The sequence below is a fragment of the Camellia sinensis genome, chromosome 12, assembly GCF_055761805.1.
Source record: "Camellia sinensis isolate YWXY chromosome 12, ASM5576180v1, whole genome shotgun sequence".
NCBI lineage: Eukaryota > Viridiplantae > Streptophyta > Magnoliopsida > Ericales > Theaceae > Camellia > Camellia sinensis.
Genome location: NC_138972.1, coordinates 73,500,624 through 73,520,949, shown reverse-complemented (window position 1 = coordinate 73,520,949; position 20,326 = coordinate 73,500,624). Strand labels below are relative to the sequence as shown.

The window sequence follows — 20,326 nt, the reverse complement described above, 5'->3', positions numbered from 1 at the left end:
TTCGTTTCGTTTCGTTCTTAGTGTGTTTCTAAGTCTTATCCTCATTATTGTGTCTTAATTAGGGGTTAAAAATGCCTAGGATGCAATGAGGAAGCCAAAATATGAGTCAAAACAGTTAGTCAAATTTGCTGAAAACAGGGTCTTTGCTCGAGCGGAGGTTCAAGAATAAGGGTGGTCGCTCGAGCTGTCTACAAACTCTGCAAAAGTACTAGTTGTATGAATTTTCCACTCGACGGTCGCTCAAGGGTGAGACTGAGGTCTTCGTTCGAGCGCAACTCTAGTTGCTCGAGCGGTCTACAAAATTGTAAACTTCTGGGAGCATGAATTTTATGCTCGAGCCAACTTTTGTTCGCTCAAGCGTAGGTTCTATCGTTCGAGTGGAGATGTAGATTTTGGAATTCCCAAATTGCACTCCTAGGTTCAAAACTCGAATTCAAAGCTGCAAATCATGTTCTTTTGGGCCAAAAACTTAAGGAAACGCGTATGAAATTGGAAACATTGCGAATTCAAAATCATTTCACAAAATCAAAGCCCAAAACCAAGCCAATTGCGCCAAAATCAAACTTGAAACTCATGATATAAACATGCATGTAATTTTTTTAAACTTAAACCTTTAAAATCATGCTCAAACAAAGTAATTTGACGGAAAACATGTTGAAGTCTCATAATTGAGTTAAAAACATGACATGCATGGGAGAATTACTTGAAATCAACTTAAAAAATTCTATGAAAGGCACATGCATGCTCTAATTTTCCTCTTTCCTACTTCATTAGTTCATTTCATGCATCAATCTACTTAACTCTCTTGAGTTCATGAGGTAAGTGGTTCAATTACATCTAAAGACTTGAATTCTTACCTTGAAGCCTTGAATTTCCAAGTGTTGAAGCCTAATCTTCTAAATTCTCTTCTATTCTTCTGCAATTCTTAGCAATTCTCCCATTTTCTTTATTGATCTCACTTTCTCTATTGATCTCTCTCTCTCTTTCTCACGTTTGAAGCTCAAGAATGATGAAATGAGAGTGTAAAGTGTAATCAAGAGCTCACTTGTGCCTTATATAGGCTTGAATTAATTAAGCTTAATTAAACTTTGGGTTAGGCTTAAGTAGTTGGCATTATGTTATTCTAATTAATTCGTTGAGAATTGAATTTCAATTAAACCTACCACAAGGTTCTAAAAATTCCAAATAATGCAAAAATCAAGTCAATTTCGTGATCGGATGTCGATAAGGCCTTCAATTAACAGAACAAAGTAGAATTCTAAATAGATATTCCTACGGCTAACAGATAGGAATGCTAAACACATACAAAATGCACAATTAACACAGGATCTCGTTCTTAAGCCTTAATTAACATTCTTAATCATGCATTATAAGCTAATTACGGGTCACGGTTGTTATAGTTAGGTTGAGGGACCTTAGACATCACAAAATAATATTGTGGATCTCTTTCATTACTAAAAATAGGATAGGGGCTTTAGACTAATTTTCCCTAAGAAAATTCTTAGGACTAAACGGATCACTATTTCTCAAGATGATATTTATAGGTAAAATTTCTTCTTCTTTTTTTTTTTTTGGGTTAGTGATTCTTTTTTTTTTTTCATTTAATACAATTTTTTATTTCAAAGTACGGAGTTTCAATGCAATACATGTCTTTGTATGGATATATATTGGAGATATTTTCTCTACAAAATTCAATAATGACAAATATAAATATATATATATATATATAATAAATAATTGGCGTGTTTTTGTATTTTTTTGTGTTAGTAGGTTAATTATACGTTTAATGTTTAATGTGTGAGTTTTGTGTTATATTGATTTCAAGTATTTAAATTGTTCTAATTTGTCAACAAATATATAAAATATGTTTTAAAATGTTTCAATTTGATTCTCTAACCAAATCATTAAAGTCAATAGTGAATGTATAATTTTGAATATCGAAATGACATATGTCTCGTATTTTAAAAATTAAAAAGGTCATTTATTAAATATATTTCTATTTAAATGACACATATTGCTTATTTTTTAAGTAAAAGTATGACGGAAAAAATGAGTTTTCATATTTGTCATTAGCTTTAACCATGCATCTTTATAAAGTGTTCATATGATATGATATGATATGATATGAATATATTATTGAAAATCTCAGTATACTCGTGTAAATTGTGTGTGAAATATAAAATAGAATCAAGCTCATAATGCACAAACCAAATTGATAAAAATTTATTGTTAACTATATAAACTAATTGCAAATTAAACAAATTACAACAACAAATGAATTTGGGAAAAAAATAGCAGGCTTACAAAACACTTCCAGAAAAGGAGACAAATGACTAACCAAGTTGAGCATTTCACGCTCTGTCTTTAAGGCAAAATTGTCCTTCTCATGATGCTTCAGAATACTAGCCATCTATCTCTTAATATGAAATGGTTCGCAGTCAAATCATAACATGATGAGAAGATAGTCGACGAACCACAATTATGTATATACTTACTCGTTGGAAAATGAAACTATAAAGTATGTAGAGTATGAAATAGAGGATGAGAAAGGAAACAAATGAATAGTGACATTTTTTTCAATACATAAAATGGCTAGAGGGATTGCCAATTTATGGGTGATGAAACTTCTATTTGGACGACCAGAAAGTGGTTTTAAATGATTGTGATCGAAAAATTTCAGTTTTTGCCACTCCTCTGCTCTTGCCTGCCCCGTCATCTCATTTATTTTAGGTTACTGTTAAGCCTAGGCCTCGGGTTTCCATGGATGAGTGCAGCTTTTGTCATCAGAGAGGCCATTAGAAACATACTTGTCCTAAACTTTTGCAGCCAAAAGGTCGTTCGTCTGGTCCACCGTCCTCTAAGTCGACATCTTCGGGATCTCGCTCATTTGCCGCCTTTTCTGCACCAGTTTCTGAGGATGGTCCGTCTTCCAATATGCAGCCTATGTTTGAGCAGTTCAAGTCTTTCATGGTGGCCAATCCAAATCTTTCGTCCTAGGCCTCTGCTATGACTACCACTCGGGTTTGTCTGGTTCATCCTCTTCAGGTAATATCCACACTTCGTGGATTTTTTATTCTAGTTGTTCACATCATATGACCCCTTTTGCATCTCTCCTCAGTAATTGTCTCTCCTTCTCCTATCACTATTGCTACCGCTAATAGTTTTTCTATGCCCGTACACTCTATTTCCTCTTTCCATTCGTCTCTTTCTCATGTATTTTATGTGCCTCACCTCTCACTCAGGCTTATTTCTATTAGTCAATTATATGATTCCGATTTTGATGTTGTTCTCTCTTCTCCTCGTTGTGTTGTGCAGGATCGGGTATCCAAGAGGTAGATTGGGATTGGGCGTAGAGTTGGAGAACTATATATCTTGGACAGCTTGCATGTTCCTCCAGAAGTGTCTTCTACTGCATTGTCTTCTTTTGTTTTAAGCAACAAGTCTTCTTTTTTTTATATTTGGTATTCTAGGTTAGATCATCTATCGAGTGACCGTTTGAGGATGTTAGTTCGGTCTGGACATTTAGGCAATTTTTCTGTTGATGATATTTCTGAGTGTCGTGGTTGTAAACTGGCTAAAATGTCTGCTCTTTTTTTAAATAAAAGTAGTTATATTTCATCTTCTACTTTTCAATTGGTTCATACTGATTTTTGGGGTCCTTCCTCTATAATTACCCAGGGTGGTTCGCAATATTATGTGTCTTTTGTGGATGATTACAGTCGGTTTACCTGGGTTTATTTGATGACCCGAAAATCTGATTTTTACAAAATATATTTTAATTTTCACTCCATGATGCGCACTCAGTTTTCCACCATCATTAAAGTTTTTCGTTCTAACTTGGGGAGTATTACTTGTCTGAGTTTGACAAGTTTGTAGCTACTCATGGCACTATTCATCAGTCTTCGTGTTCTGACACTCCTGCCTAAAATGGTCGAGCTGAGCGCAAACATCGCCATCGCTATCTCCTTGATACAGCTCGCTCTTTGCTGTTCTCGTCTTTTGTCCCTTCAGTCGTTTGGGGAGAAGCTGTGCTCACTGCTGTATATCTTCTCAATCGGATGCCTACTCCTGTTCTCTCAGGCTCATCTCCGTATGAGCGTCTTTTTGGTGTTACTCCCAATTGTTCTCTTCTTCGTGTTTTCGGTTCTGCATGCTTTATGCTCCTTCCTAAACGGGAGTGCTCTAAGCTTAGATCTTGTTGTGTCCTATGTGTCTTTTTAGGGTATGGTATTATTTAGAAAGGTTATCGGTGCTATGATCCTGCCACCAGAAAGCTATGTGTCTAGGCATGTCACTTTTTTAGAAAAACTACTCTACTACAGTATACCTTCCACCCATCCTTATTACCAAGGATGAATTGGTTCATATTGTATTGACCCATTTCCTCCTGATGTTTATCCTGTTGAGTTTGTTTATGATCTTTAAGTCTCTACCTTGCCTTTTACTAGCTCTCCTGATATCTCGCCAGCTACTTCTTTCCCTGCTTTTCCTATTCCCTCTCTAGCTCCCGCTTCCCCTGCTCCTTTTCTTGTTTATCAGAGCTGCAAAACACTTCCGAGCTCGCCTGTTCTTTAGATCTCGCTCCTCCTGCACATCACTTTCCAAAGCGAGACCGTTATTCTCCGAACTGGCTTGGTTTTGGTAGTACATGTTTTTTCCTTTCCTATCAGTCTTTTCTTTCTTGTCTTCATACTTATTTTGAGTCCAGATCCTACAAAGAAGCCTGTCATGATCCAAATTAGATTGCTGCCATGTATGATGAGTTAACTGCTTTGGCTAACACTCAGACTTGGGATTTGGTTCCATTACCTACTGGCAAGAATGTTTTAGGATGTAAATGGGTCTATAAGGTCAAAACCCTTTATGATGGTTCTTTGGAATGGTACAAAGCTCGTTTGGTTGCCCAAGGCTTTTCTCAGGATATGGGATTGATTACAATGAGACTTTTGCCCCCGTTGCCAAGATGATTACTGTTCGCACTCTTATCTCTGTTGTTGTTGCCCATCATTGGCCTTTGTTTTAACTAGATGTCAAAAATGCTGTCAAAAATGCTTTTCTGAATGGGCATCTTGCTGAAGAAGTGTATATACACCCTCTACCAGGTCTCTCTCACCCTCCTAGTATTGTTTGTCGTCTTTACCGTGCTCTATATGGTCTCAAGCAATCTCCTTGTGCTTTGTCCGAGTGATTTCACTCTGTTGCACTTCAGCTTGGCTTTCGCCCTAGTCATCATGATTGTACTCTCTTTGTTTGGCGCACTTCTGTTGGCCTTGTTCTCCTTCTCTTATATGTGGATGATATGATCATCACTGTCTCTGATTGTAGTACTATTGAGGATGTTAAGCATCAGTTGTTCAAGGAGTTTGAGATGAAGGATTTGGTGTCTCTTCGGTATTTTCTTGGTATTGAGGTTGCTACTTGTCCTACTGGGTATCTTCTCTCTCAGACTAAATATGCCCGTGATATTCTTTCTCGTGCCAATCTCACTGATGACAAAATTGTCGACACTCCTATTGAGTTGCAGGCTTAGGTTTTTGCTTCTGATTGCGTTTCTCTTGAGGACCCCACTTTGTATCGCAAGTTGGTTGGCTACCTTGGTTATCTCATCGTTGCTCGTTCGGATATCTCCTATGCTGTGCATATTCTCAGTCAGTTTGTTTTTGCTCCTCATTCTATACACTAGGCTACCTTACTCCGTACTCTACGCTACCTACGTGGCACTCTGTTGCAATGTCTGCTGTTCTCTGCCTCTTCGGACTTGACTCTCCGTGCTTATGTTGATGCTGATTGGGCAGGTGACATCTCTGATCGCAAATCCACTTTTGGTCTTTGTGTTTTCCTCGGAGATTCTCTCATATCTTGGAAGAGTAAGAAACAATCTGTTGTTGCTCGTTCCACTGCTGAGGCTGAGTATTGTGCCATGACTCATGCTATTTCCGAGATCGTTTGGCTTCGGTGGCTTCTTTTTGATATGGGTCTCTTTTTCTGATTCGACTCCGTTGTATTGTGATAATCAGAGTGCTGTCTAGATTGCCCATAATTCAGTTTTCCATGAGCGGACAAAGCATATTGAAATAGATTGTCACTTTGTCAGACAACATCTTCAGGTTGACACTATTACTCTGCCTTTTGTTCCCTCTCTTTAGTTGGCCGATTTTTTTACGAAGACTCACATTGCTGTTCGTTTTCGTTTTCTTCTTGACAAACTTTCGATGCTTTTTGTGCTCGCATCCTCAGTTTGAGAGGGAGGAGGGGTGTGAATTATTGTATTTTATATTATTCATGAAGGGTAGTTTAGTCTTTTAGGTTATTAGGGTTTTATTCTATTTAGTTTATATATTTGTACTCAACTTTTGATTGATTACTTAAAATATTCAATATACAAAATTCCTCCTCTCGTTTTATCACCTTCTTCACCTTGAGTTTCAACGACTTCTTAGCTACGTTACTCAAAGAGGACGTCCTTTATTCTTTGGCAAAAAGACCACCATTTCCTACCTTTACCAACCAAAATGTAGAGGAACCTCCCCCTTCAGTATGAAGGAACTAACATCCATACGGCTACCTTCTCACAAAATCGTTCTATAAAATCCTTCTCACCTTTGCTACCCATCAGTTGGTTAAGGACTTCACACAACCAATCTAACTTCTCATGCTTTAGTCTGACCTAGTGATTGAAGTTTCGCCTTCTCTCTCTGAGCATCAGGAAGTCACCATCTCCATCTTTATCATCTTCCTCTTCAAGGGCAATCTTAGACCATCCCAACTAGAGAGCTATGTTACACGGACTCTTTGTATTTTGAGAGGTACCCATGTCAACACGACATGACACGACACGTATACGGGTGGGGAATACAGCTAAATACAAACGGATACGGTTGGTTTTCTTTTCTAATTTTCACAGCAGCAACAAAGGAGGAGGAGAGAAACATGACTTGTGACCTCATCGTCGTCATCGTTCATCATCTCTGTCTTTTGTATTCATCTTTGTTGATGGTTGCTAGGGTTATATTAAAGGGTTTGGTGCATTTGGGCTTATTTAGGATACACTTTGGTCTGTTAATAAAATGGGCCTTGTAATAAAAATTAGGAGGTTATTGGGCATGAGCTTCTCATGTTTGGGCCTAATACTAATTAAGTTGGGATTTAACTTATATCCATGGAAAATCAATTATTCATTTTTTAAAAATAATGTTTTATATATTTTTTAACTACAAATGTGTAGCATCATCATAAAAATATGTAATCATTCTGAGCCACAAATTATTGTAACTTTATCAGAAAAATACATAATATTTTTTAGCACATCCATGCTTGGCCGTAGCAGCGTACCTGTGTCTAATTTTTGGGTACTTTTTAGACATATCCGCGTATTCCTCATTTAGAGGTTTGCCGAGTCCAACCCCTTGATACATAGCTACACCCGACACTCGTACCTGAGTCCATGTAACGTAGCTAAAGAGTGACTCTCTTTGCTGAAACCTTCGTCGCTTCCCTCAATTTAGTGCATTTCTTTTATCTAATAAAAATCAATAATTTAGAAATTGATTATGTCTAATCTTGTATAAAGAGCATCATCTAGCACCTTTAACTGTCCTTGTTATCTCCGAGTTAGCCCACTTACATCTATTAATAATTGTCATTTTTTTGGCCACTTTTTAAAGCATTTATTTATTTTCTTCTACTATGACTTGAATCTCATTTTTATTGTTTTTTGAAAAGGAAAAATGGTGCATATGGTATGCGCTCAAAATTTCAGTCACAAGGATTCATAACCAATTTGGTTCATAACCAAAAACACCACAAAGCCTCGTAACCTAGGCTCTTCTGTTTATATCCACAAAGCCTCATAACCAAGTTCATAACCAATCACGCCAAGTTTGACCACCACAAAGCCTCACAAGTAATTACATGATTCATAGTCAAGACCAAATGGCTTCATAACTGCAAGACCATATAATTACCGTTTTTTTATTACAGATTCAGTTTTCAACTATGTTCTCCTTTATTTGTTTGAACTATTTACCTTGTTTGGTTATAGGTTTCTATTTTTGTACTACTTGGGATTGTCATTGCAGGAGCTGCCCTAGGGTATTGGATGGTGTGGAAATTTGTTATTACAGAAGACGGAAGTGTGGATGTTGGTGTAGCTCAATTTGTGAAATGGGCCATGCGCGTCATCACAGCAACATTTATCTTCCTGGTGGCTATTGCGTTCATGTTAATAAATAGTGTGAATATGCTCCACTTGCATATCTCTGGACCAAATGGACATCAGTGTGCAATTTGCTTTGCATTCCTGCAATATCTTCCTACTCTCAAAATTGTATTATTTCTGAATTTTTATTCTTATATTTCTGTCAGAGTACTCTTGATACTCCTTTGGCAATGGGGGCATTGGCTTCTTGTTTGTCAATCTGCTTTCTTATCACTTCCTTTAAGTGGAATGGTCCAGAGTAAGTTACTTGCACCATTTTTTCCCTACTCTCCCCTTGCATCATACTGGCGGACTGGTAATTGTTATACCAAATAAATGTTCATATAATTGATGTTTAACTCCATTTATTCAACTTATTAAATCCAAAACAAATAGATCTTATTAGCTTTTTGGGATGTTGAAATCCATTTTGGATTAGTCAAAATGGGTGGTATGCTTGATTTTTTTTTTTTTTTTGGGTGAATATAAAAATTTTGGGTGAATAGCTTGACTTAATAAATGAATCGTCTTGAATATTGATTGAAGAGAGATCTGCTCAGTTGATAGAACAGATTTAAAAAATCTTTCGTTTGCTTGGTTTAACAAGATCTTAACTAATTATTTGTATGTAGTTCTACCATTACTTTTGGGAATTCAATTTATTCTGCAAATGGGAATCCTTGGCGGGGTAGAGGACAAACAAATGTAAGACAAAATCATGCTGAATTTCTCAGCAGGTCAGGGATGGTGGCTTCACGGGGAACACTGTGGAACAGCCCGAGGAGACCTTCTGGTTGGTCTGACTCTCCTGTTAAAGGTACACACTTTTGTTAAACTCTGCATTTTCTCTGCCTAATATTTGTTTTATCTGTTGAAACATTTTTTCTAAAAAGATTTTAGCTTCTGCAGAGCATTTTTATTTCCCTCTTATTTTCCTTTGACATCATGGATCACTTCCATAGTTACCACGTAAAACTCCCTATTAGATCTCTTATGAACATGAACATGCATGGGCTAGGATGTTTTCTGTAAGCAACATGTTTTGAAAAATCGGCAAGGATCACTACATCGGTGCCTTAGTGCAATGAAAAATAGGAAATGGTCCTTATGTTTTCTTGGACAAGCACCTGTAAAGAAATTAGCCCAGGATTGTTGGTTTACATCAGCAACTTGGAAAAGGGAACACTGACAGATAAAACTATGGAATTAGTAGATTCAATGATTAGAAGGAAAGTATAACATGCTTACAAGAAACTAAGAGAGTAGCTGAGAAAGTAAACGAAATAGAAAAAACTCGGTATAGCATTTTGTATGCTGGAAATATTGGTTAGTAGATAGATTTTTGCGAGTCTTGTGTGCTTGGGTGTCAGGGTGTGTGGATTCTGATTTGTTTACCTTTTTTGATTTCCTTGATGATGTAATTGGCTAGTGCTCCTTTTTATGGGGACTTTTTTGAATCTTTAGCATCTTCTTGATGCTCTTCTTCAATAAAATTTATTTTTTTTTAAAAAAAAAGAAAAAAAAGATGTAGAAATGGTGTGGCTAAGCATTTGAAAAATAAGGTAGTAATAGTCATGAGAATACGCTACATAATAATATTAATTAAAATTGTAACTGGAGAGTATAATTAGCACCTATGCACCCCAAATAGGATTCGAGAAACATATTAAAAGGAAATTTTGGGATCAACTGGATGAGTTAATACAATAAATATTTGTAGAGGAGAGAATAATTATAGGTGGAGATTTCAATGGTCATGTCCGAAAATATAAGCAAGTGCATGAGAGGATACATGGTGGATATGGTTTTGGTGATCGAAATGAGGGCGGAGAGAACATCTTAGATTTCGCAGTAGCATTTGATCATGTAGTAACCAACAACTTTTTAAAAAAGGAGGGTTAAACACATAAGTTTTAAAAATGGGTCAAATAAGAGTTGGATAGATCATTTTCTTGTAAGAAAAATAGACTGCTGAATATGTAAAGGTTTCAAGGTTATTTCCAAAGGAGGTTAATGGCACAAAGTAGGCTAGCAATATTCAATATATAGTATTATATACAATAATAAAGAGCAAAATCAAAGTGCGAAATATATTAAAAACTCAGGAACTAGAAATTGAGGATAAAGTGTTTAAAGAAGTAACGCGGGGTTTGAAAGGTGTTACTAATAACATGTGGAATACAATAGCATAATGCATTGAAAGAATATCGAAAGTAGTGCCATGGAGAGTCAAAGGGAAAAGCCCCTATATCTAAATAAACTTGGTGGTTGAATAGTGAGATATAAGCCATAGTAAGAGAGGATAAAAATGGAATAATTTTAAGACATAAGTTGACCAATAAGGAGGTAGGATGAGGAGATTCAGAAAAGTGAATGATATTTTGAGAAATTGTTAAGTGAAAATCATTTTAAAACTTGTAAGGAGAGGAATATGATAGCCTTGATGGAACTAGAGAATATAAGTTTTATCATCGAACTAAGAAAGTTTGAGGTGGAATTTGCATTAAAAAAAGAAGAAATAAGGCAAGGCATTAGATTTATCAAAACATAAAAATAAATAAATAAATAAATAAGGTGAGGCATTAGGACTAGATTGTATCCCTATTGAGGCTTGGAAATGCTTAGGTAAGTAGTTGTCTGGTTAACAAAATTCTTTTATAAGATTCTAATTACTAGGAAAATAGCTGACGAGTAGAGAGAGTATTTTAATACCTATATATAGAAATAAATGTGATATCCAAAATTGCAACAATTATAGAGACATTAAGTTGATAAGTCAATACAGTAAAATTGCTGGTGAGAATGATTGAGCATCGCTCGAGAGTTATTACAATAGTGTTAGAGAATCTGTTTGGATTTATGTTTGGTAGATCAAATATGGAAACACTATTTTTACTAAGAAGATTAATAGAGAAGTACAAAGAGAAGATGAAGGATCTAAATATGGTTTTTATAGACTTAAAAAAAAAAAAAACTTGCGATAGGGTGCCTAGAGATATAATCTAGGAAGCACGAATATGGATACGAGATACAGATATGGCGATATGACAAAACGTAAAAAGTAGGATACGGGTACGGTTAGAATACATTTGTAAAAAATATATTTTAAAAAAACTTAGTAGTAGGAGTTATACATAAGCTCAAGAGTGTTGAGAGATCACATTGTAATTTTATAATGCAAAACATTAATCTTTAAAAATTAGGTATTAATTTTAGACAATAGCTTGTTTACTTTTTAAATTTTCAATAGGTCTTGTAAATATTTCATTTTAATGTCAAGTTTAATATGTTTATATTACAATAATACAGCAATTGACAACTTGTTTCTGTGCTTTCTCCTTTGGCACTAGTAAAAATATTGTATTCAAGTTTACTCGCTTATTTATTTGTTAATTTATTAATTTTATTATTGTTATATTCTCTTGTTAATCTTTACTATCTATTTAGTTATGGAGGATATGCATGAAACAATTAGGATACATCAATTTGACAAATTTTATTACTTTAAGTCTCACTATGTTCTTCTCAAATAACTAAATAAAGTATTCGGAGTAATATGTGACTTGGAGCATCCGATACTTCAAATTTAAGTATCCGATGCTCCAAAATTAATGAAAAAATAATTAAGTATCCAATACTTTTAATAAGTATCCGATATGTATCCACGAGTATCCAAAGAGTATCGTTATCCAATACGTATACAATGTGGATACGTCTCCCTTTTTGAAGTGTCCATGCTTCATAGGATATAGTATGGTGAGTGTTAGTGAAAAGGGTGTGACCAAAAGGTATATGCATGCAATAAAACACATTTATAATGAGTTATCAACCACAATTAGATCACTTGTAGGAGAAACTAGTAAATTCTCAATCACTATTGTATTGCATCATGGGCCAACTTTGAGTCCTTACCTATTTGCCATGGTCATGGATGAATTAACTAAACACATTTAGGATGATAGTTCGCAGATGATATTGTTCTAGATGAAGGAAGAAATTAACACTGAACTACAAATATGAAGAGAAGCACTCAAGTTAAAAGGGTTTAAAATTAGTAAAAATAAAACTAAATATACAGAGTGTGACTTAGCAACAATAGAAATAGAAATGATAGAGCAGTGAAGATTGAAAATCAGAAATAACAAAGTGAACTTTTCGTTACCTAGGTTTGATTATTAATAGGGATAGTGAGGTTGAAAATGACGTGATTCATAGAATTAAAGTAGGTTGGCTCAAGTGTGGGAGTGCATTTGACATATTATGTGATTGACGAATTCTAACAAAATTGAAAGAAGAATTTTATAGAACTATAAGGCTAATGATGCTTTATGGGACAAAATATTGGGCAACTAAAATACATGCCAATAAAATGAGTGTAGTTGAGTTGAAGATGCTTAAGATAGATGTGTGGTAAGACTAAGAAAGATAGAATTAGAAATAAATATATTCTTGAAATGGTAAGCACGGGTACGGGTATAAGTACTGGTACTGGTACTTGTACGATACGGGTACGTCAATACGGTAAAATCCAAAAAGTAGGGTACGGGTACGGGTACAGTTTGGTGCGCTTGTAAAAAAATATTTATTTTTAATTTAGAGTAATGCAAAATTTAATTAAATGGTTTAATTTGTTAAGATCCAATCTATAATTAACATTTAATTCCAAAAGTAAAGGTATAAATCAAAATTAAATGTCAATGTATTAATTAACTTACAAACCATAGTTTAATTTTAAAATCATGTTAAACATAAAACTAAAATAAAAAAGAAATCTAATGAAAGGAGTTTTATCTCTGTAATAGAAGAAAATATTGTTTCAACTGAGGTACGGTACGACTTGGGTATATACTAGGTACGTCTGGGTACACCAAAAATTAAGAAAAAAAAATTTGGGTATGTGTTTCGTGTACCCGGTATGTATGCAGAAGTACCATACGAGGTACCATACGCTGGTAAGTACCCAGTACGGGTACGGCATGTTTTTCGAAGTACCCATGCTTGATAGGGGTAATACGGATTAAAAGATAAGTTGAGAGAGAATATGTTAAGATGGTTTGGTCATTTACAATGAAGAAATGTAGATACAATGGCAAGGAAGAGTGATATGATTTCGATAAATAAAATGTTGGGGGAAGGGGAGGACTTAAACTAACATGGGATATAGTCGTAAAAAAAGATATGAACGTATTTAATTTATTTAAACTTGTAGCCATCCATAGAGCAAAATGGCAAAAAATGATTGACGTAGGCTGGGAAACAATGCTTAGATTGGATTGGTTTGGAAGCAGGAAACGGAAACTGAAACTTCATCCAAAAATATTATGGAAAATGTGAAACATTAGGTGATGTAAAGATTGCGTAGGTTGAATAAAAAAAAGAGTAAAGTTTGAATAGGATATTTGTAAGAAAAATTTATTAAGAAACTTAAAAATAGCAATGTAAATTATTTTTATATTTTCATGATCAATTAAAATACTACTACTACTACCCAATATCTGTGGATACTTTATTAGAGAAATCATATATTATTGTTGAAAAATAGTATTTGAGAGTATACGAAGATGTAAAAATTATGAGAAGTGCATTTCTAGGGAGTTTTTAAAACATTTGTTTGAAAGAGTTTCTCGCAAGGTTATTCAAATTGAGTTGGAGTTTTTCCTTTCATATGTAAATTGTATTTGAATTCTTGGATTGTTTTGGAGATGTTTTTTAGAGGTTTTCCTTAAAATTTCATGAGAGTTCTGTGTCTGTTCCTAAAATGAGTTTACAGGGAAACAAGTTTCCTCTCTCAAGAGATTTCCTAGTCTCCCTTTATCCCTCTTTATTTTCTTTCTTTCCTCTTGTATGTGGTTATTGCTGTCACTAGAAATATGTGTACAAAGAAAGTAAGAAGTTGTGGAGGTTCTTAGGATGAGAGAAAGCTGTGTTTATTGTTTATTACAGAATGTATGGTGGTGGCAGTAGTGTCTGGTTGAGTGAGAGAGTGGTGAAAGAGTGTTTAGTTGGGTTTCTGAGAGTCTGGTTAAATTGGTATGGTAACAGAGAGCCTAAAATGATAAGATATTAGTGATACTGATATTGAAATGGTCTGGTGGTGAGGCCAACCCGTCCCAACGTCATTTAGGTTCAAAGCCAGTAACGTGGTGTTGACTTGCTTATGAAACTTTGTTTGAGATTCTGTAGTCAGATTTGCTTGTGATAATTTTTGGCGTTCCTTACCTTAGAAAGATGTATTTGAGTAAATTGTATAGGGGTCATAAGGTTATCTATGCCTAAAATGATGAGGTATAAGTAGTGGTGATAATGAAGTGGTTTGGTGGTGAGCCCACACCGTTCCCAATTTCATTTAGGTTCAAAGTGGGTAGCCTGGTGTTGACTTGCTTATAAACTTTGTTCAACCTGATGCCATTTATTGCTGATGTGTTTGTTAGGTTAGCAGTTTCAATTAGTGCTAGCTCTAATTAAGTAATTGTTGTGTTGTTTTTAAGATTATGAGCTTTAATCTTGAAATGTTTATACTTTGTTCTATCTTGACTTTCAATTGAGATTATAAGTGATTTAAAGAATTAAGTTGAGGATACATCATCACCTGTCTGGACTGCAACATGATGGTTAAATGTAGGTATGCAATTCCACAGTCCCTTTCAATGTATGTTGCATGAATAACCACAAAATTATGTTTCTCTATCCTAATGAAGTCTGTATGATGGTTTTTATGGAGTATGGAGCATTAAATAAGATGTATGATGTGAAATTTTTAGCAAAATTGGATGTAGACACACTAGGACATGACAATATCTAACAAGAAATATTTTGATGGGGGGAAAAGCCTACGTTTTTAATATATTTATCCAAATTTGTGCGTTAGTAGTTGCACAAATTGGGAATCAAAGATTAATGAACAGTAAGTGTTGCTTTAAAACTGTTCATACTTTCTTTATATCTTTATCTTTACGACAGTATTCTTTTTTGTATATTAGAAGTGGGGTTCATGCTTGACTTGGCAAGGTAAATGTTCAGTTTCTTTTGAAATATTTCATGTTCTTGACATTTATTGGCTTATGTTGCCTGATATGGTGTCAGTTTCAGAGCTCCTATGATCAAGTGTTCATTCTTCATGGTTTGGTTTTGACCATGATATTGTAATCATAGTAAAAATGAAATGAACAAAGTAGGTTTTTGGTTGGGAGGATTGATCTTGTTGAGGATGTTTCATGCACTCTTTCCAAAAATGTCTATAAAGTACAATGGTACTCATGTAAATTATACTATATATAGCATTGGTATTGACCTTTAATTCATGCTTCATTAGTTTGTTTTTGGCTGTTGCAGTATGATATCTCTGACAACTGGGAGGGTGATGAAAAATCAACAAGATTACTTTTCAACATTCCATAGGACACCTAACAGAAAGAAGTTTTCAAAAAAATAGTGGGAAAATTTCACCCAGGAATCAACCCGACATGCTGTGGCTGAGTTGGCATCCTTTCCAAAGTTCACTGATTGGATTATTAAGCATGCTGACAGGATACAACTCCTTCCAGATGATAGTTCAGATAACACAATTGGAAGTGGCTCAGATTCCACAGATGAGAATCTTGTAGAAAGTGGTGATCGATTTAGTTTGTGCAAATGGTAGCAGCAACCTTAGTAGGAAATTAGTTACTTGTAGCAGTACAATGAGGTTTAGGCTAGGAATGGTGCTCATTTAATTTTTCTTCTTTGTTTTAGGTTTACTTTTAATACATCATATTATGTCATTAAGCAATTGTGGCAAATCTTTTGAAATCTTCTAATCATGTTATAGTGCCTGCTCTTTCTATGCCTCTTCCTACCAAAAACTTTTGATGGTTGCATAAAAAGAGCATTGTCAAGTGTTTTAACTCTCTCATTCCGCTTTAACCCACTTATGTAGTCACCCATAAAGAGGGCAACACACTTGTGCAGTTTCAACCTCCCTTGGCATTTGTTTATCTGTTTTGGTTCAAGTTGGTGCATATGTTATGTTTGTTTCTATCACAAATCTATAATGCCATAGCTAGCAGGCCTAGAAAGGTATCTTATCTATGAAGCTAGTTTTGGAAAATTTTAAGCATGGTTTCCATTCTCTGTGAATAATTTTAAGGAATAATTACATTTTGGGAGATTTATGTGCATGTCTTAATAGGCAGATTTATTGCCCAATATAGGTCATGTGATAATTAACGGCATTTTTATATAAAAAAAAAAGCGTCACTAATTGTTAGTTTTTAGTAACAATTTGAAAAATTTATCACAAAAAGTCGCTAATTATCAATTTTTAATGATAGATTTAGAAAATCGTCACATAAAATGTCATTAACTGTCAGTTTTTAGCAATAGATTTAAAGAATTGTCACAAAAAAGTCACTAATCATGAGTTTTTAGCGACAATGTTGATAGGATCAACTTTCAACGACAAATTGATAGGACTTAATGAGAATTACGTTTAATTACTAGGACCCGTTGGTAATTTACCTTTATATTTTAGTGAGACTTGGGAAAACAAAGTACATTTTAGTGGGGAATTTATCTCCGTTGCAATAGGGGTGGGAAGAAAGAAAACAAAATAAAATGATGGAATGTATCCCTTGAATTGACCAACCTATCCTTTATTTCTGTTCTTTCCTCTCTATGCTCTCCCATTTCAACTTTGGTTGGCACTTCCTGCTAGCCACCGCTGCCATGCCCTCCTTTGTTACCCCCAAGCCTTCTCCTACCCATCCTTGCTACCCTAGTCCTCTCTATCATTTCCCATCATCCCTACCACTGTCACACCTCATTGCCCCATTGTTGCTTCTGTTAGTCTTAACTCCTTCCCTTTTCACCCAAGCCCTCACCATCACAACTATCCTTTCCTATAAACCCTAACCGTTGCAGCTACTTGAACCTCTTAGCCTTTCCCCATGGCGACCTCACACCTCTACCCCTTATTGTTGGGGAACATGTTCAGTAAGTGTTACTTATGCTAAGATGTACAGGGTAAAGTTGTGTGCGGTTGTCACTCTTGTCACTTGCATCACACATAATTAAAACTTGCCCCCAGATGTTTCGCAGTAGTAGATGTAATAGTAAGGAAGGATAATATAATTGTATAAAGTGAAAATTGAATGCTTAAAAAGGATTTATACAATTGGTCAAATTTATCCCAAAGTTTTGTTTGGTTTGATTTTATTTGTTCATATGAGCAATTGGTGCAAATCCTAGATTTTCCATAGATCTTTGACTTTTACAACTTAAAAACTAGTGTATAAACATGTAATTATGGATCAATATTTGCCAGGCACCTAAAAGGTGCACATGATGCACATTGATTTCAATTGTGGCATGATGTGCCTAAGGTTACAATGTAATGTGCTTAAAATTATAACTTAAACATATTGAATCACACTACGAGTTATGACTCACCGAGTAACTCATTGGGTCAGTGTCGTTATGACATAATGAGATCATATCATATTTTGAGAACATTGTATAGCGATCCCAGTATTCCCTGTTGTTGTTCAACTGTAATCCGGACTCGGTTCCGTAGATTCGTTGTTGTCTTATTCTCATTTCTATCCCTTACTCTTTGTTTTAGAGTTTTGGGTTGTGTTGGGCAAGTTGGGAATTAGTTGGTTGTGTTTTAATGCTTTGAAATTTTTGCCCAGGTTTTGGTCTCTCCGCTCAAGCGGCGGTTTGACGCTCGAGCGGGCTTTTGTTGCTGCCTTTCCGCTCGAGCGGCAGTTTGGACGCTCGAGCGTGAATTTCCTTCTCTCAGCATTTTTGTCGTTTGCAGAAAATTCTGGGAGAGTGCATCCGGCGCTCGAGCGAAAATTTGGACGCTCGAGCGTGAACCTGTGTCTGACGCTCGAGCGGAGTGTTGTACGCTCGAGCGGACCTGTTATTATATCAGTCCGTGAAATCACTTTTTGATCACTTTTTGATTTCCTTTCTCTCTCTTATTTTTTTCAAAACTTCCATTGGAGGGCACCTCACTCTAAAACCTAACTTCTCTCTTAGGATTGATCTAGCTAGAGTGCTTTCCTCACCTTGGGCCTTTGTAAGAAGTGTGTTGATCGTCGAGGGCTTCGTTGTGATCCAAGAAATTTGGGATTTGGAGCACTTTGATTTCGGGTCGTCTTCTCTATTTGAGTTCTCCATTTGAGGTGCTTAGCAGGGTGTGCTACAAGATTTTGATCTTCTTATATGTTGGCCACGGGGCCTTAGTTATGTTGGTGGAATGCCATTGTTGTAAAGGGTTACACCCTTCTTCTTGTACTTTTAATGATGTAAGTCCAAGGGCAATTTATTAAGTTAGTTTATGTAACGTTTACTTTGCATACGAATGAGAGTATTGTTAATCATTTCTACGGATTGAATGTATGAGTTTATTTCCGCATGTTATCTCTGAAATTGGATTAAGTTAAAGAATTTGGTAATGACTCCGAGTAATAAAAAGTGGGGCGTGACAACTTGGTATCAGAGCGAGCCGGGTTTGAATACTTTGGGCTCGTGGGAAGTGGTTTTTACCACAGTGGGTTTACTACGTATTGTGAGGACGTTGCATATAGATATCATGAAAGTTAGGACTTATGTGTTGCATTTATGTGAGCATGGGATTTAGTCTCTCGGATAGTATTCATAGCCGGTGAACTTGCTTTGAGGTCCTTTTGGAAACACGCCTGATCAACGTGGTTTCTGATGGGAATTCCTTGAGAGTTCCGGGATGAGTGGCCATCTTTGTAGACTTGATTCGATTATGTGTTTATATGTTTAGATGTTTATATGCAATAGAGGTGTATATCTTGTGACTTAGTAGTGGAGTGTGCCTCGGAGAAGACTATTGTGTTGTACACTAAGCGTGGTTATTGCTTTTGTGCTTTATAGGATGTCTACACGAGGAAGTAGAGGACGGTTGAGTAGTAGGAGTGTCGGTAGAGGCACAGCAGTTCCTTTAGCATCCGTCGTTGCAGCATCGGCTATCGGCGAAGATGTCGCACGTGAGATTGTGAGAGCAGTACAAGACGCCCTAGCTCGCACTGGGGGCGGCAGTGGGCATGCTCTCAAGCTTACTAAGGAGTTTTTCCGCTCTGGCCCACCAGAGTTTGCGGGGGAGGCTAAACCGTTGGAGGCAGAAAGTTGGTTGGAACAGATTGCCAAGACTCTTGATATGCTCAGAGTCGAAGATGAAGAGTTGAGGGTTTCTTTGGCGACTTTTCAATTGAAGAGTGATGCGAGTTATTGGTGGAAGTATGCTAAGAATACCGTAGGTAGCACGTGGGTTGCTTTTACCGAGGCCTTTTTGGCCAAGTATTTCCCTCCTTCTGCTCGGGAAAGGTTGAGGGATCAGTTTTTGGAGTTGCGTCAGGATGATACTCCTGTGGCACAGTTTGAGATGCGGTTTGCTAGCTTGTCGAGGTTTGCTCCAGAGTTGGTGGCAACAGAGGAGCGTCGTTGTTTTGAGTTTGAAAGGCGGTTGTGTTTCAATATTCGGGAGAAGGTAGCTGGATCCTTTTGGAAGGATTATTATTTTTTAGTTGAGGCAGCGGCCCATGTGGAGGCCATGGTTGCGAGTGATGATGGGATTAAGGAGGAGATTATAGTGGTAAGTCCTTCGGTTCCTAAATACTCTAGGCTCAGTAAGGGGTGGAGGCGGAAACATGCTCAGTCGGGGGCTGGTTCTTTTTCTTCGCCAGGGGTTTTAGACACTTCGGTTGGAAGGTCCGGGGAAGTGCAGGTTTCAGACCAGTCTCAGAGTAGGGGGTCTGGTGGTTGTTTCGTTTGCGGCCAGCATGGCCATGGTAGACGTTTTTGCCCTTTGCGTGTGAACTCTGCAAGTGTTTCAAAACCTAGTCAGACTCAGTCGTACCCGTCCAGTCGGGGGCGCTATCGGTACCAAAAACGGTCAGGCCAGGCTTCGGGAGCCTCGCGAGGGGCGACTTATTAGTTAGTCCTATAGTATTACCCTGGAGGGGGACTTTTGTATTGTTGACCGGTGGTGTATCATATGAATCATTTTGTTGTTGACCGGTGTACTATTGGATGTTGAGGCACCATGTTTATGTATCGCTTATGTATGCATATTGTTGTTTGTTTAACCCTCATGCATTGGGGAGTATGTGTGGAATC

The 20,326-nt window shown here is 36.4% G+C and overlaps 1 protein-coding gene across 6 annotated transcripts; it reads left to right on the top strand.

The window, feature by feature from the left end:
* The first annotated feature begins 2,708 nt into the window (after positions 1 to 2,708).
* On the top strand, positions 2,709 to 16,172 carry LOC114264419 (uncharacterized). Of its 6 annotated transcripts, none has more exons than XM_082898952.1 (4): positions 2,709 to 8,203; positions 8,365 to 8,456; positions 8,932 to 9,014; positions 15,510 to 16,172. In XM_082898952.1, the coding sequence occupies exons 1-4, from the start codon at positions 8,099 to 8,101 to the stop codon at positions 15,593 to 15,595; spliced, it is 366 nt and encodes a 121-aa protein (XP_082755078.1). In that variant the 5' UTR covers positions 2,709 to 8,098; the 3' UTR covers positions 15,596 to 16,172. The 6 variants fall into 6 exon arrangements, with proteins under 6 accessions (XP_082755078.1, XP_082755079.1, XP_082755074.1 ...); XM_082898953.1 differs by having other exon boundaries at positions 2,726 to 8,203; positions 15,530 to 16,172; XM_082898948.1 differs by having other exon boundaries at positions 2,738 to 8,277; positions 15,510 to 16,021.
* The last annotated feature ends 4,154 nt before the right edge of the window (positions 16,173 to 20,326 follow it).